Source organism: Hemicordylus capensis, chromosome 1 (genome assembly GCF_027244095.1).
Source record: "Hemicordylus capensis ecotype Gifberg chromosome 1, rHemCap1.1.pri, whole genome shotgun sequence".
In the NCBI taxonomy this organism is placed as follows: Eukaryota; Metazoa; Chordata; class Lepidosauria; order Squamata; family Cordylidae; genus Hemicordylus; species Hemicordylus capensis.
The window spans coordinates 366905529-366922511 of NC_069657.1; the positions used below are offsets into that span (position 1 = coordinate 366905529).

The 16983-nt window shown below is 43.3% G+C and overlaps 1 protein-coding gene across 3 annotated transcripts in view; it reads left to right on the forward strand.

The window, feature by feature from the left end:
- The first annotated feature begins 909 nt into the window (after positions 1-909).
- SNX9 (sorting nexin 9) overlaps positions 910-16983 on the forward strand; it is a 114641-nt gene continuing 98567 nt past the window's right edge. For all 3 annotated transcript variants that reach the window (XM_053293969.1, XM_053293979.1, XM_053294022.1), the window contains exon 1: positions 910-1119. In XM_053293969.1, the coding sequence (XP_053149944.1) occupies positions 1102-1119 (18 nt within the window). In that variant the 5' untranslated portion in view covers positions 910-1101. The remainder of the gene's footprint in view (positions 1120-16983) is intronic.

The window sequence follows — 16983 nt, forward strand, 5'->3', positions numbered from 1 at the left end:
GACATGCACGATGCATTGGAGAATTCCCCCAGGAAATGGACACTCTAGGCACCTGTCTCTGTGTCCACTGGGGCTGAATGTCACCCCAGTGAACACATGATCCTGAAGCCTGTGTTAAGGGCTCGCTTGAGCCCTTAACCTTGGCTAAGAGCCTGGTTTCAAAGTGGGGCTAGGTGGTGCTGCCCAACTGGGATTGGGCCTGATCCCAGTGGTTCTCATGCTCAGCCTAACTAGGGTTGCCATATTCTGGCTTTCCAAATCCAGGTGCCTAATTTGCATATTATATACATTGGCTTGAAAATAATTTTTGAGCAGAATACTGACTGCACTTTTTGCTTCATAACTCCACTTCTACAAGGGCTAGAGCTTAGCTTAAAAAAAGAAAGAAAGCTGAAATCCGGGTGAATCTGGGTGGGCTAAGCAATCTGGGTGAGATGCTTAAAATCCAGGTGAAACCCAGAATTCTGGGGAGTACAGAAACCCTAAGCCTAACCTAGGCTGGGCTAAGTTGTGAGTGAAAAGAGCCTCAAAGTATATATACATAAATCCCAACATTCCCTTTGTTGTGAGCCTGCCAAGCTGGATTAGCTGATCGTGAAGTAAGAGTGTCTCAGGTTTCAGCTATACTGAGCAACCAGTCACACCCAGAACACAGAAGCAAATAGTCAGAGCACTAATGTTCCTACTGAAATCCAATAAACTAGACCTTCTAACAGAATCTCAAAGGTCTGAATTCTTGGGTCACAATCCAGTAGACTAGAGTCACAAAGGCTGATTAGAGGAGTTGTCTCCAGCAATCTGCTCAGGGCACAAACTGCAGAATTTATAGCCAACAGCCAGGTGCACTGCATGCAATCACTGCTCCACCCCCAGCAGCTGCTATACATTCAGCCAGTCTCTTGCTCCTTCTCCTCAACTCCATAACCTGCTGTTGATGCTTCTCTCATCTGTATTCTCTGGGAGACAATGGCTGCTTAATCTCCTTTTTGGACTTTTTTCTCCAAAGGCTAATCTGCCCGACTGATTCCTCCTGTGGTAACTGCTCACCCTGGCCCATCTTGGATGTCTCTCTACTAGGATCATAAACCTGACTCTTCTCAGATGTCTCCCTGCTTCCTGGTAAGTCCACTGTCCACTTATTCAGAGTCCTCAGGTGGGGGCATAACACCCTTTCTCATTGTCTTGTTTCTTAATTTATAAACCTAATTGCCACCCAAAGATTTTGAAACTGTTCTCTGGTTAATGATTTTGTCAGTATGTCTGCAACCATTTCTTCTGAAGCACAATATTGTATATCAATAAATGTTTCCTCTTGTAATTATCTTACAAAATGATATTTTACTTTCCTGTGTAACCTTCTCACTTTGTGACAGAATAATAGAACTTTGATTGTCTGCATACATTATAGTAGGCTTCAATGCAACTACTCCAAAATCTTCTAGAAGTTTATGCATGTTTATGTTAACCTCTGGACAATCTTGTGCCACCGATATATACTCAGCTTTGGTTTCTTGCTTAACCATGAGGTTGCTCCTCCTCTATCATAGAAAAATATATTGCCACTAGTTGACTTTATGTCATCTTTGTCTTCAGCCCAGTTAGCATACATGTATCCTACTAACTTGGGCTGCTCACCTGCTGGCAGTACTAATTCCAGATCTGCTGTTTCCTTTAAACACTGTGCAATTTTTTAAAGTGCAATCCACTCCTTCTTTGTTGGTGAATTCATTTTCCTACCCAGTATTCTGATATTGCAGCAGCGCTTGGAATATAGTGATACAGTTGTAATGAAGGGTAGCTTTCCAATTCCCATTCTGTAGTTTTGCTTTCCAGAGACTCATTGGATTTCCTCTGCTTTAAGAAACCCACTTCCATTGGAGTATTCATCTCATTTGCCTCTATTAACCCAAGACTCTCAATTAAGTCTATTATCTTTTGCCTCTGATTGAGGAAAAAATATTCCATCATATCACCTTTTTATCTGTATCTTGAGATAATAAGATTTCACCCAAATCCTTAATTTCTACTTCTTTGTTTAAATTATCCACTATCTCATCGTAATCCTTCTCATCCTGATGACAAACAATCAGATCATCTACATATAAAAGAATGAATGTCCATCTTCCATCTCTATTTCTAGTATACAGACAAGGATCAGCCTAACAGAAAGATGTTCATAAAATACTTTTCAGAAACTGAATCGTAGCACATCCTTTTAAAATGGAGGGATTGCACATCCTCTTTAACATGGAGGAGAGCAGGTCCAGATCTGCTCCTCCTCTGTTCACTGCCACTTCTGTAATCATGGCTCTCCCCCCAGCTATGCTCGCACTCTGGCACAGTGTCTCTCAGCTGCCCCTGTGTGACACTGGCATGCACATGTGTAATCCCTCTGTTTTAAAGGGATGTGCTGTAATTCAGTTTCTGAATCATGTTTCATGCACATCCCTAAAAAAATAACAGTAACTGAACAAGGTAGTGTCAATGTATTCCTAAGGAATACTTAGGAAGCTGATATTCAGGTCAACAAATTGTAATGAGTTGTTGTAGAGATAGCCCCTTTATACAACAAAAGGAACCATCTCTACAATAACCAATTATAACCTCCCACTTTCTACCCTATCATATTAATCTAGCCCATTTATCTAATTCAGTCACTGAAAATATTTTATTCAACTAGTTCACAGTGTGTATTGGCTTACTAAATCAGAATAATTAATTAAAGTGTTCTCTGTTAGAGATGTAGCAATACTAAAAGAGCCACTGGAGGCAGATTAGTTAAAGGATGGGGTATGGGAGGAACCAGGAAAAAGTTAGAGCAACACCCACTTCCTGCCTAGCTGTAGAGTGGACACAAACTGAGGGCGCTCTGTGAACCTTCAATAAAAAGATAAAGTTTGTTTGAAAGACAAAGAGTGTCTGCTATTTGAAGCAAGCCAAACAACTTGAAACCTGGTGGCAGCAGTGACTGAATCCTAAGAAGCTACAGAAAAACAACGAATGAGCAGGAGAACTAAAACACTTCTACCAACAAGCGGAGGCTATTAGTGCCAGGATTCACAGGGATATCCCTGGGTGAACTGAGGAGACAGTGTTGTGAACTACACCTGGTTTTGCACTCTGTATATGCTCAGAGGGAAAGTCATATCATACACAAACTGAATTGGTTCTTGGAGATGGTGACCATGTAGGATCTGGGTGTGCAAACAGAGACAGAGAGAGACACACTCAGAAAGTTCAATGGGCTTTATTATAGAAAGTTGCTTATCAGGATAAAATAATCCAAATTAAAAACATGTTTCAGATTCAAAGTGTAGTGTAATGTGCCTAACTAACATATGTGTGTGCACTCAATAATTACAGCTATCTAATAATCTAACAAATCCTAATAACACATTTAGAGAGAAGCAGAGAAAGAAGGAAGAAAGGAGGGCTTAGGAGAGGCATGGCAGTGACAAGTAGGGAGGAGGGAAGAGGGATCCAAGGCTTGTGGAAGCAGCATATTACCAGGGTCAGAGGTTTGAGAGCAGTGAGGCTTCAGCTGAAAAAGAGATGCTGTAGCTGGAAAAAGGAGCTTGGGAGCAAGGCAGGCTTCTAGCAGTCAAGCAGGCAGTTGGCTCAGAGCAAGGCAGAGAGTGAGATTACCATGGCTGGGGAAGTCTTGACTTCTCACTGCACAGCAGAAGTCACAAACAGTCCCTGTCCATGGACAGAGTTCCTGCTTGTTGCTCCGCGGCTTTAACAGCAAACTCTGGGATGGTTCTTGAGCACAGATCTGCTGGTTATGCAAAGCTTGCTGGGAGTATCATGGCTGGGGAGTCTTGACTTCTCCCTGGAAAGAGTTCCTGCCTTTAGCCCTGTGGCTTAGGCAGCAAACTCTAGGATCACTCATGAGCAAGTATTGCTTGTAGGCAAAAGATGCTTGCTCCCTTTTCTGTAGTTGCTTCTCCCTTTGATGTCCATTCCTGTTATCCTCTGGATATTGTCTTTTAATTATCGAAATTAGCTCAAGATATTTGGTCAGTCCAGGGTTAACAGGGTCTCAGTTCATCTCCTGTTAGCAAAGTATTGTTCTATTGTCATTTCCAAAGTAAATTTGCCTCTTGGTCCCAAGAATGTTAAAAGTCAGGAGTTAGTGAAAGAATTAGCTCTATTTGTGTGAGACAGCAATTAATTTACTACTTGTGTACCTCTATCTAGTGTGCAATTATCAAAAGGGGTACAGGTTTGAGGCTAGTTAATCAATACATTTGACTAAGGCAGAAACATCCTGTCAGTATAGTAAGAGGATTACTGGAGAGCAAGTTAATTTTAGCAGTGTGAGACTGGTAATCAAGCAAGACCCATTGTGTCTCTTGTGAGTTTCACAAGCACTGATACACAATGCTAGATTGCCCGTGCCTTCACAAATCATTTACCAGGCAGTCATGAGATCTGGGTGTCATGCACTGGTTAGGTCATCTGAATTCAGGCATTAATTGATTCCTTAATAAAATGGAATCAGACACAGGCCTGGGTTCCATATAATTCTGGGTTGAATGTTGGGTCAGGGGGTCCCCAACAACAGCAGCAACTGAGACAGGCACTGTACGACAACTAATTAGCCAGGAATTTTCCAGAGGTAGCACCAGGGGATACCATGAGAGTACAACCACTAACAAAACAGGACAAAGCATAGCGCAAGGCAACAGTAATTCAGTAAGAGAACCAATGATCCTATAAGGTGCAAATGGACAATGGATGGATTTTTAGACATAACAGATGACACCTCCAGAAAACAGCGGAAGAATCTGTTGCTCCCATGAACTCAGATATGAGGCACACAAATAACTAACTGAGGGTTTGGCACAAGGTGACAAAGACAAAACCCACATCACATTCTTGCAAAGAGGGAGTCATGCCTGAGAACAGTACAGAAGAGAAGAATGCAGAATGGGAGACTGTACCAATGAAACACACTGAGACAGGTGTGGAACAATATGGAGAACCAAAATGTGCTTGGAATGGGTGAGTTATTAATAGGCCTGCCTATCTCAAAGACTATGTGCAATATTTTTGTTTTTGTTATCCTTTTCCTTTAAAGGGGAAGGGATGTAGCAATTAAAATAGCCACTGGAGGCAGACTAGTTAAAGTATAGGGTATGGTAGGAACCTGGAAGAAGTTAAGGGCAATGCCCACTTCCTGTCAAGCTGTAGAGGAGAGTGGACACAAACTGAGGGAGCTCTGTGAACCTTAAATAAAAAGATGAAGAGGCTGTTCTCATGCGCAGCCTAACCCAGGCTAGGGACGCCCAGCCTGGGTTAGGCTGAGCATGAGAACCACTGGGATTGGGCCCACCTAGCACTGCCTAGCTTGGCCTTTTAGCCCAGCTGCTAGCCAAAACAAGCACTCCCTTAACCTGGGCTACTTGCTCGTGTTTGAGCCGGGCTGCTTCCAGCCCAACCACCCACCAAGATGGGCAACTAGAGTGCTCATCTCTTGGGGGAATCCTCCAATGCATCATGTGAGTCACATGGTACATTGTGGGATCTCTGTTTACCTGTGCTGCCGGGAGCAGTGCAGAGATTCATCCATGCTGCTCCGGGCAATGCTAGTTGTGTGGGCATTTGGCTTCTGTGTCTTTGGGGCTGGAAGCAGTCATCTGGGGGAAGGTACTGTAGGTTGAACCCTGCCCACACCCTGCCCATGCGTGGTTGTGTGAACAGCCCCAAAGTTTGTTTGAAAGACAGAGGCCACCAAACCATGGATTCAGTGAGCCTGTGGTTCCTTTCTCCATCCCCCAACACACTCCCAGATAAGGCCCCCCAACACACTCACCAAGCCTAGAAGGGAGTGGAACCTGGCTGCACAGGCTTCTGGGGACCCAGGAAGGAAAGCTACACCAGTCAATGATATTTGAGCAGTGGGACGAGCTTCCTTTCTTAACTCTGGTTGGGCAAGTCGCCCAAACCAGATGACACACTCCAGCCTCCAGACCCTCGCTTTCGTAAGTGAACCTTACTTATAACCAATGGTTCATCTAGAGCAGTGATTCTCAAACTTGGGTCCTCAGGTATTATTGGACTTCAACTCCCATAATCCCCAACCAAAGGCCACTGAGGCTGGGGATTATGGGAGTTGAAGTCCAATAACACCTGAGGACCCAAGTTTGAGAATCCCTGATCTAGAGGCTGGAGGTAGGAACTGGAGCTGCAAATTGGGTCCCGGAACTGCAGCTCTGACTATTCAGACATCACAAGGGGCCAACCTGAGGTGAGTTTATCTCAGGTTTCTCATGATTTCTGAAGGTGGTAGAGAATATATTTACTATTTGAAGCAAGCCAAACAACTTGAAACAAGCAGAGCCTCTCTTTCCAGTCTGGCAGTATATGATTCTAACAAGAATATTTTTTCTGCTGGCTTGGGACTATAAGAGATTATCCTACACATTAAAAAAAAAAAAAATCAACATGAGTTGAGAGACTACTTAATTTCAAAATTAAAGTATTAATTTTGAAAACAGAACAAGTTCCTTGTTGATTATTAAAACAATGAGGAAAGGCAGTTGAGGAGTTTGTCAGCTATTAAAACACAAACACACACACACACACACGTTCACCCGGATAGCTGTGCCAAAATCACCTGGAGAAGGGGGCCCCCTGATAAAGCTTTTATATGTCTCTTCTACAACTCCATACTCCTTGTATTCCTCAGTCTTTATGAGGTCAAGTGCCTTGTCATATTTTTGTGGTCAAGTGCCATGCTCCCCCATTTGTTTTGTTTTGTTTTTTACTGCAAGGCAATGCGGCAATGCAGAAAATTTGGAGAACGACACAGTGGCCAACGTGCAAACCATTGCACAGAATCCTTAATTTCACATGCTAGCAAAAGAATGCTCAGGATCATCCAACGCAAATTAGAGCCATATATGGAAAGGGAAACGCTGGTTTCAGAAAGGGTCGAGGAACAAGAGACATCATTGCTGATGCATGCTGGATAATTGAGAAAGCCAAGGAATACCAGAAAGAAGTCAATATGTGCTTTATTGACTACAGAAAAGCCTTTGATTGCGTTGACCATGTCAAGTTGTGAAATATCCTTAGGAAAATGGGTGTCCCAGAACATCTCATTGTTCTCATGAGAAACCTATACATGGGGCAGGAAGCCATAGCCCAGATGGAACATGGCAAAACAGACTGATTCCAGATTGGCAAAGGAGTAAGACAAGGCTGTATACTTTCTCCTTCTCTATTCAACTTATATGCTGAACATATACTGAGAGAAGCTGGATTGGAACTTGGAAGAAGCTGAGTGTGGGTTTAAAGTTGGAGGAAGAAACATCAATAACTTGCGCTTCGCTGATAACACCACTCTGATAGCTGAGAATGTGGATGATCTGCAAGCTCTGGTAATGAAAGCCAAGGAGCACAGTGAAAGTCATGAGCCAGCGTGGTGTAGTGGTTAGAGTGCTGCACTAGGACTGGGGAGACCCAAGTTCAAATCCCCATTCAACCATGATACTTGCTGGGTGACTCTGGGCCAGTCACTTCTCTCTCAGCCTAACCTACTTCACAGGGTTGTTGTGAAGAGAAACCTAAGTATGCAGAACACTGCTCTGGGCTCCTTGGAGGAAGAGCGGTATATAAAATGTAAATAAATAAATAAATGGACTACGACTAAATGTAAAGAAGACTAAACTAATGACAACGGGTACAGCAACCAGCCTCAGAATTGACATTGAAGTGGTGGATAGCTTCTGCCTTTTAGGATCGACCATCAACAGTAAAAGATCCAGCAGTCACAAAATACGCCGCAGACTAGCACTTGGTAGAGTTGCAATGAAGTCCTTGGAAAAGATATTTAATGCTGTGATGCGTATACACCTACAAAGATTAGAATCGTTTGGACAATGGTTTTCCCCATGACACTCCGAGTGCGAAAGCTGGACTTTGAAGAACAAGATAGAAAAAACAATGATGCTTTTGAACTTTGGTGCTGGAGAAGACTTTTGAGGATACCATGAACAGCCAGAAAAACAAACAAATGGATCATAGAACAAATCAATCCAGAATTTTCACACTAGGCACAAATGACCAGGCTCAAGCTATCATACTTTTGACACATTGTGTGAAGACCCAGCTCCCTTGAGAAGTCCATAATGCTGGGAAAAGTTGAAGGAAAGAGAAGAGGACAACCAGCAGCAAGGTGGATGGACTTGATTACGACAACAATGAATGCACCACTGAGAGACCTTAAAGGCGAAGTTGAAGACAGATCATCCTGGAGATAATCTATCTATGTGGTTGCTGTAAGTCAACACCAACTTGACGGCACTTAATCAATCAATCAAATGCTGCTTCAATGTTATTTTAATGTACTCCTGGTCAAAGCCTGCAATAAACACTGACTGATTGATTGAAACTGCAATGTAATTTTTTTTAAAAATTGACAGTGTTAGGGTCGTTTCTACCTCAAATTGCACTAAATGAGAAACTGAAACTGACCAGCACCTGTTATTCAGTCGCACTTGTTGGATATGCTGTTGCCATACATAGTATAGAATGCAATATGGAATGAGACTTAACACCATTCTGTATTAGGCACATGATTTTGCTGTCTTGCCTTCCTTTATACTCAGTATCATTCTGATACCAGTGTTGATTAATTTTTACATATAGTTTTATGATCATAGTCTTAACTTTTAGCTTCTTCTACTCACTAAATTATGTTTCTAGGTAATTTTATAGCGATCCCTTATTAACTTGTAGGAGTAGATTGTCTTAACTGTTCTTTGTTTATTTTGCTGTTATGCTCGTCAAACACCAAAATAAAGACTATACTATGCTATGTTATTCAGTCTCACTTTTGTGTGCAAAAAAAAATCGATATGAATGCACTATTATCTTTGACGCTCTTCTTTTCTAGTTGCCAAAAGGAAATACTTAATAAAGGCTGCTTTTTTTCCTTAGCAGCTGGTGCCATGACTATGGCAGCTCACCCCTTCTCCCCCACTTTCTTCTTTCTGTTCCTTATTTTGGGTTGTATTTGACTCCCACATCCGATCAGTAAAATACACTTTTTATTCAGGTGAGGGTTAACATCTCTGTACCAGTGTGGTCATTTCAAGGTCTGTACAAAAACATGCAGAAAGGCAATTAATTAAAATGCTGGCCATTATTTAGGTCCTCTGCAGGCTGAAGGGAATGTAATCAGGCCAACAAATGCAATCTTAATTATGAAAGAGGAAAGGGGGTTTGCTTTGTACTACAGCTGCCCTATCAAAGCAACTAAATTTATTTTGAGGAAACGTTACTTAAAAGGAAATATCATGACCTTAAAGTTTCCTTTGGGGAGAGCTTTAAATAGACTGAAATGAATAATTTGAATAAAAATAAGTGTATATTTTTACAAATAGTGTTTTTATTAGCAACAATTAATGCACAGGGGTTTTCTCTCTCATTTTTTTCCCCCAGAGGGCAAGGGGAAAATCTGCAATCTGATTTTCAAGCAAGACTCAGGGTGGAACAATGATGGTAAAAGGTGGCATAATACCATTATTTTATAATACGTTATAGATTCCCTCTCTTGGTATTAGTTTAATTTTTCTTACACAAAATGAAATTTCTTACATCTATTGTATGTACATATATAATATATTTATTTATAGTTATTTGTTAAAACAATCTCATGTCAGTTGACAAAACATTTAAAACAATATACGACTATAAAACAGTTACACAATAAAAATATTAAATTGGAATATAAAAATACAAATCTAATTAAAGTTTTTTAAATATTTATAATAGAACCATAAAATACAGAGCAGCAGCAACAGAAGCACTCATTAAATGTGATTTTTATGAAATTTTATTGTATTTTAACTTTTGTAAACCCGCCTTGAGATATGAAAGGTGGTATAAAAATTGAAAGATAAATAAATAAAATATAAACGCCTGGGTAGAAAGCCAAGATTTCACTTGCTTTCTAAAAACTGTGATGGAGTCTGTGATGGTGCGTGGATGCAAACTGGGAAAGCATTCCAAAGTCATGTGGCAATAACTGTTCTGCGTTTATGACAGCCGAACTTCCCTCATTGTCAGCACACAGAGCAGAGCCCCCTCCGATGACCTCATCGTTGTATATATGTATATTATCTATCTATTATATAATTATATATGTATATTACCTATCTATTATATATATATATATGTATATTCATTCTCTTAGGCATACCTGTTGCTAATCCCATGTGTGGCAGCTCTTACATGAGGCGAGCAGCTGCCTGGATAGCGACGGGCATGAGCGGGAGGGAAGAAAATGGCAGCGGTAGCTGATCGGCAGGGGGGAAAGATGGTGGCGGAAGGGCAGACAGAGGAAACGGCGGGTGGCCAGGCAGGAGTGCGCAGGTGGGAAGAAAACAGTTGGTGTGGAAGTGACAGCAGCAAATGAGAGGCCCGCCTGCCAGCAGGGGTGTATCTAGGGTGGGGCAGGCAGGGCACGTGCCCCGGGTGCCACTTGAAGGGTGGGCGCCATTTTTTGAAATTTTTTTAAATGGCTGCCAAAAACAAAACTGCACATGCTCAAATGTCCTCTGTGAAGCCCTAGCAATGCCAGGTCCCGCAGAGGCCATTTGAACATGCACGGTGGCCATTTTGTTTTCAGCGGCCATTAAAAAAAAAATTATTTTAAAAAATGATCACCGCACATGCTCAATTGGTCCCTGTGAGGCCCTAGAGTCCAGGGGGGGAACCTTTGCAGACCCCCCATGGTCTTTAGGAAGCCCCCCAAAGGGGATACAGGTTTTTTTAAAAAAAAATATGTCATTGTACACATATTCAGGTATGTGACTTGTATGTGACCTTCAGACTTGTATTTTTCAGCTGATAGTATGGTAAGGTTATCTGAAAGATGGGTGTCAGATGTCTGGACAGGGGGCGCAATTCCAGTGCTTGCCCTAGGTGCTATTTTCCCTAGATATGCCTCTGCCTGCCAGTCCACATTGGAGCCAAGTGTGAAGCATGGGCGGGCGGGCGGCGCAGCCTCCCTCTCTGGCCGGCCTGCCCGCCCAATGGAAGGATGGCCTGCACTGGGGCTGAATGTGAAGCTCAAAGAGGGCAGCGCATCCTCCCTCTCTGGGCCCGCCTGCCAGCCAAATAGCAGGCCAGTGAGTAGCAGGAGAATGCAGGGGGCGGGCGGGGGTGGGAGAAAGTGGGAGAACTAGAGGCACAGATGTTCTGTGCTGGTTCAGCTAGTATTATTATATTACATGTATTTAAGCACTCTGAGCCATTTTTGGAAGGGCAGTATAGACATTGAATTATTATTATTATTATTATTATCATCATCATCAATGTATTTCTTACAAGAACTGAAAGCTCTAACAGTTTTTGTAGTGATACAAGTGTTTAAGTTACAAAGAGCTTTTCATTAGTCTATACAAACATTAAAAGCACCAAAAAAAATTTTTTAAAGACTTTTTCAACATGTCAATTTTTGTCTTCACCTGGGTTGGTTCTCCAGACAGAAAGCAGGCATGGCTGCTAGACTGCTAGCAGAGGCACACTAACCCCCAGACCTTGAGGACCTGGTCCAGTCCTCCAAGGTCCGGGGGAGCCTCCAAATGGCTGGGGCCAGGGGCCTCCGCAAACCACCCCATGCCAGCCCTGTCAAAGCTCCACTTTAAAAAAATAATTCTTACTGCGGTCAAGGGGTGGCTGAGGGGGGAGCCGAGCAGTCCTTCTCACTTCTCCCCCCGCCCTTCTCCAGCGGTGGTGGGGACCAGGAGCAACACTGGGCCCATCCATTCAGGCCAGTGTCGCTAAGCAACTGCAAGGTGCGCCTGCGCAGTTGAGATCATTGCAAGCCCATGACGTCACGGGCTTATGAGGATCTCTAAACTGCACAAGCGCACACACACACACCCGCCGCATCCACCCCTTGGCCGTGGTAAGAATTTTATAAAAAGTGGAGCTTTGGCAGGCTGAGGCCCACAAAGGAGGTTTTGGGGGGACTCACACACGGGGCCCCCTCGCGGCTGGGCAGTCCAGGTGCCCAAATTACCTTGGTGTGCCCCTGCCTGCTACTTATATTCCCTCTTGGTCAGAGGTACAGTACAGTACAATGGGATTTTGTAGCTGGTCTCACATAACCCAACTTGAGTATGTGCGAATTATTGCTCCACTGTGGTGGTGAGAAGCGTGAAAGGGAAGTGAGAGAGAGACGGAGAGAAGCAGAAGAGAGAGAGAGGGGGGGAGAGAAAAGGAGGTAGGTAGGTGTGTGTGAAGGAGGAAAGAAAGAGAAAGGGAGAGAAGCGTGTGTGTATATCAATGTGCACACATGTATCTGTGCACAGTACAGTGCAGTACCTGTATGTGTTCTGGGGGGAACCGGGGAGAGAAAGGTGCTGTGTATCTTTGCGTGTGTTGGCGGGGGGGGGAGGGGCAGCCTCTGAATTAAAAGGTTCAATCTGCTCATTCTTTTGGTTACTCTTGGAAGCTCTTCTCATGATTCATGAGAAGAGCTTCTCCCGGGTCTGCGGGAATTCCCAGATGTTGTTGACTACAACTCCCAGAATTCCCAGCTGCAATGGCTTTTGATTCTGGGAGTTGTAGTCAACAACTTCTGGGAATCCATTAGTGGGAACACTGTGTAGGATGTAATTTATTTTATTGCAAATGTAGTGACAAAAACAAGGGCCAAAGAGTAAGTATTTCCTCATTTATTTATTTTTACATTTATATTCCACTCTTCCTTCAAGGAGACCAAAGTGGTATATGTGGTTATGTTTATCCTTACAGCAACCCTGAAGGTAGGTTCAGAGGTACACAAAGGTAATTCTGGAGCCTGGACCTACAGGCCTTTGGAGGTCCCCCCTCCCCTGCAAATTAAGCATCATCATGCTCAGCCAGGTGACCACACCACCTGGGACAGACTAAAGAGGACTTGGGGGGGCAGGGCCTGTGGGGCCCTGGACTTCAGCCCTGAAGTCCAGGGGTAAGAGCGCCTCTGGGTAGGTTAGGATGAGACATATGTGATTGGCCCAGAGTCACCCAGTGAGTTTCATGGCTGTGGATTTGAGCTCAGGTCTCCTCTGTCATGCTCCAGCATTCTAACCACTGCACCACGTTGGCATCTCTAACTCCTTGGTACTGCTGAGGCACAAGAGCAAGCACAAAGTAGATATACTGCATATACCATCATGAGGTCTCCATGCTCAAATTGCTATAGGAATACCAGTGTGTGAAAAGACTTTATCCTTCCTGTCCTCTCTAGTTACAGATGGAGCAAGTGCCAACACTGGGTATCCAATGTCTGTGGATGAAGCTAGGAAGCATGTGCACAGAGAGCTCAAACAATGAGCTTGGATCTCTCTTCAGGGTTTTGTATGGTGTGCATAGTATAATCTGGCATTGTAGTCAGTGAGTGACCCTGTTGTGGAAGTGAGTTATATTTTTCAACAGCTGATTGGGGTATGTTATTTCTTCCATAAGTCAGGGCTATGCACCTAGGAACTCCAACAAGTGGCTGCTTACAACTATATGAATCTGATGAGGTTGCAAAGGGTTTTTGAGGTTCAATGGACTGAATTCACCTCCAATCTTCTGAATGCAATTCTAACATCCTGATACTTGCAAATTCTTCACAAGCACTGAGAACCTGCAGGTTTTCCTGGCTGGCATGTCCTCTAGCTAGCCTACTCTGGGAAAAGCAGGAGCAGCTTCAGGAGGTGAGCAAGCTTTTCTAATCAACAACATCTAGCCTTTAATTCATCCCTTTAAACTAACAAGAGGAAGGGAGATTTTGAGGGGCTGGTTTCACTTTAAGGGATAAGTCCTAGTCTCTCTGTGTGTGTTGTTTGTCAGGGCTAGCAAACTCCTGTGTTTTAGTTTGTCCCTGCCTGGAGTAGATGGAGTCAGCTAGGGCTGGGGGAGGCCCCACATTCCTTTGAGACACAACTTGTGTCTCAGTTTGAAACGTATTCTCTACATAAGAGGTGAAGGCCTGAGAGCATAGTGAACAGGGATAGCAAACAGGATGTTGGAGTTTTGCAGGAGCTTAGCGGGAAGTGTGCAGGGGAGCCAGGAACAAGCCCCTGTGATCACAAGGAGCCTGGTAGAAAAGAGAAGGTAAGTACAAATCCTTCCCTCATACTATTTAGAAAGGCTGTTTGGACAATTAAATAGCTGACCATTACAACTGAGACCTATCCTTCTAATAAACTATTTCTAAATGCTGTAAACAGCCAACAAAACCTGTATAAAGCTAGAAAGCCAGCAGGAGAGGGGGCACTTCTCAGTGTGTTGCACAGAGTGTCGCATGTATGACTCTTTGCTCCATGTGCAGAAGTCATTGGTATGTGCTCAGTGCAAGGAGCTCCTGGCTCTCAGAGAACAAGTTTGTTCCCTCAAGACCAAGGTGGTGGATCTGGAGAAGCTCAGAGAGACAGAGAGGCATGCGGACGAGACCTTCAGGGATGTAGTGGGCAATTCGATCATTAGAGGTATAGAGAGATGGGTTTGTGACTCGCATGTTGACCGCACAATGACTTGCCTGCCAGGTGTGAAGGTTGCGGACATCACACAGCATCTAGATAGACTGTTAGGCAGTGCTGGGGAGGAGACGGCTATTGTGGTGCTGTGAAAAAGGCCAATTCCATGCTAGGGATCATTAGGAAGGAGAGTGAAAATAAAACTGCTAATATTATAATGCCCTTATACAAAACTATGGTGCAGCCACACCTGAAGTACTGTGTACAATTCTGGTCACCACATCTAAAAAAGGACATTGTAGAACTGGAAAAGGTACAGAAGAGGGCAACCAAGATGATCAGGGACCTGGAGAACCAACACCTGGGGCTATTTAGTTTAGAAAAAAGACAACTGTGGGGAGACATGATAGAGATCTATAAAATCATGCATGGTGTGGAGAAAGTGGATAGCGAGAAATTCTTCTCCCTCTCACATAACACTAGAACCAGCGGTCATCCCATGAAATTGATTGCTGGGAAATTTAGGACCAACAAACGGAAGTATTTTTTAACACAACGCATAATCCACTTGTGGAATTCTCTGCCACAAGATGTGGGGGTTTGGATAACTTCATGGAGGAGAGGTCTATCAAGGGCTACTAGTTGGAGGGCTATAGGCCCCCTCCAGCCTCAAAAGCAGGATGCCTCTGAATACCGGTTGCAGGGGAGTAACAGCAGGAGAGAGGGCATGCCCTCAACTTCTGCCTCTAGACTTCCAGCGGCATCTGGTGGGCCACTGTATGCAACAGGATGCTGGACTAGATGGGCCTTGGGCCTGATCCAGCAGGGCTGTTCTTATGTTCTTACGTTCTCCTCTCCTGATAGCAGCATAATCTTCAATCAGACTTGTTGACTATCTTAGACATAGACAGATTATCATCTATCTAATGTGAAAAAGAATCTACACAGATTGAAAGTACTTGGAGGCTGGGATGAAAAATTGGAAGAGCAGATAAAATGTTAGGAGGAGGAGATTAAACTGAAGGCAGTGAACTTCCACACAATATTGAGAAGGTTAGAATATCACAAAATTGTAACAGACCAGAGAGACAGTATAGCAGTCAAAATTGAAATAAACAGTTTCTAACCCAGACATTTGCTATTGATGAAGAGCACATTTCTATTATGAAGCCTTTCATCTCCCTGAAGTCGGATGCTGATCTGAAAGCAGTGTGTATCACCATTTGAAAATGGTGACCTAGAAAAGGTGAATCTTGAGTATCATGAGGAACATAGGGACATAGGAAGCTGCCATATACTGAGTCAGACCATAGGTCCATCTCGCTCAGTATTGTCTGCACAGAGCGGCAGTGGCTTCTCCAAGGTTTCAGGCAGGAATATCTCTCAACTCTGTCTTGGAGATGCCAGGGAAGGAACGTGGAGCCCAGATGTTCTTCCCAGAGTGGCTCTATCCCCTAAGTGGAATATCTTACAGTGCTCACACTTCTAGTCTCCTTTTTGTATGCAACCAGGGCAGACCCTGCTTAGCTTAAGGGGACAAGTCATGCTTGCTACCACAAGACCAGCTCTCTTCGCTAAGCTCATGGACACGGAGAATGTGGGGGAAGCCCACACAGGACACCTCCTGTGTAACTGTGTAGTGTTCAAACTGAGCAAGCATACTACATTTACCTGAATCCAAGACTAGGTTTTCCCCAAGTTTTGTGATGTTAGAAATCAGGGAGTTGTCTTAAATTCAGAGTCCTCTTTCTTTCAGGTAAATACGTATACCTTGTATTTTTTAAAGGGGTTGTCTTAAATTCAGAGTCGTACCTCTGGCAGGCACCTTTTAATGTGGTGATTCTCTTTATTTAGCAGGGGGAGAGTAACTGGCCCTATCCACCCCCAGCACAGTACCTCCAGTTTGAAACAGTATGTTTGAAACAGTATGCTTCTGTTTAGATTGTGAACCTTTGGGGACAGGGAGCCACATTATTATTATTATTAATAATTACTTGGGCAAAAGGTGCAGTTCCAAGTAATTATAGACTGATAACCTGCCTGCCAACCAGGTTCAAATTATTTACTGGAATAATAGCAGATGAAGTAATGCAACACTTATTAACTAATAAGCAGCTTCCAGTTGAACAGAAAGGAAACTGCCCGAGGCACAAAAGACCAGCTGCTGATTGACAATGATTTTAGAAAATTGTAAGAGAAGAAAAACAAATCTAAGTGTTGCATGGATTGACTACAAGAAGGCCTTCAACTAATTGCCTCATACATGGATACTAAAATATTTAGAACCAACTGGTGTTAGCAAAAACATTCAGATATTTATTTTAAAAAAGCAATTAGCATGTTGAGTACACAGTTAACAATCAATGGCGAGACACTCGGACAGGTTAGCATTATAAGAGGTATTTTCCAAGGGGACTCACTATCCCTTCTGTTGTTTGTAATCGCCATGACTCCACTTTCACAAATACTAAACAAAACAGGCCTCGGATACCAAACATCTAAAACATCAAGTAAA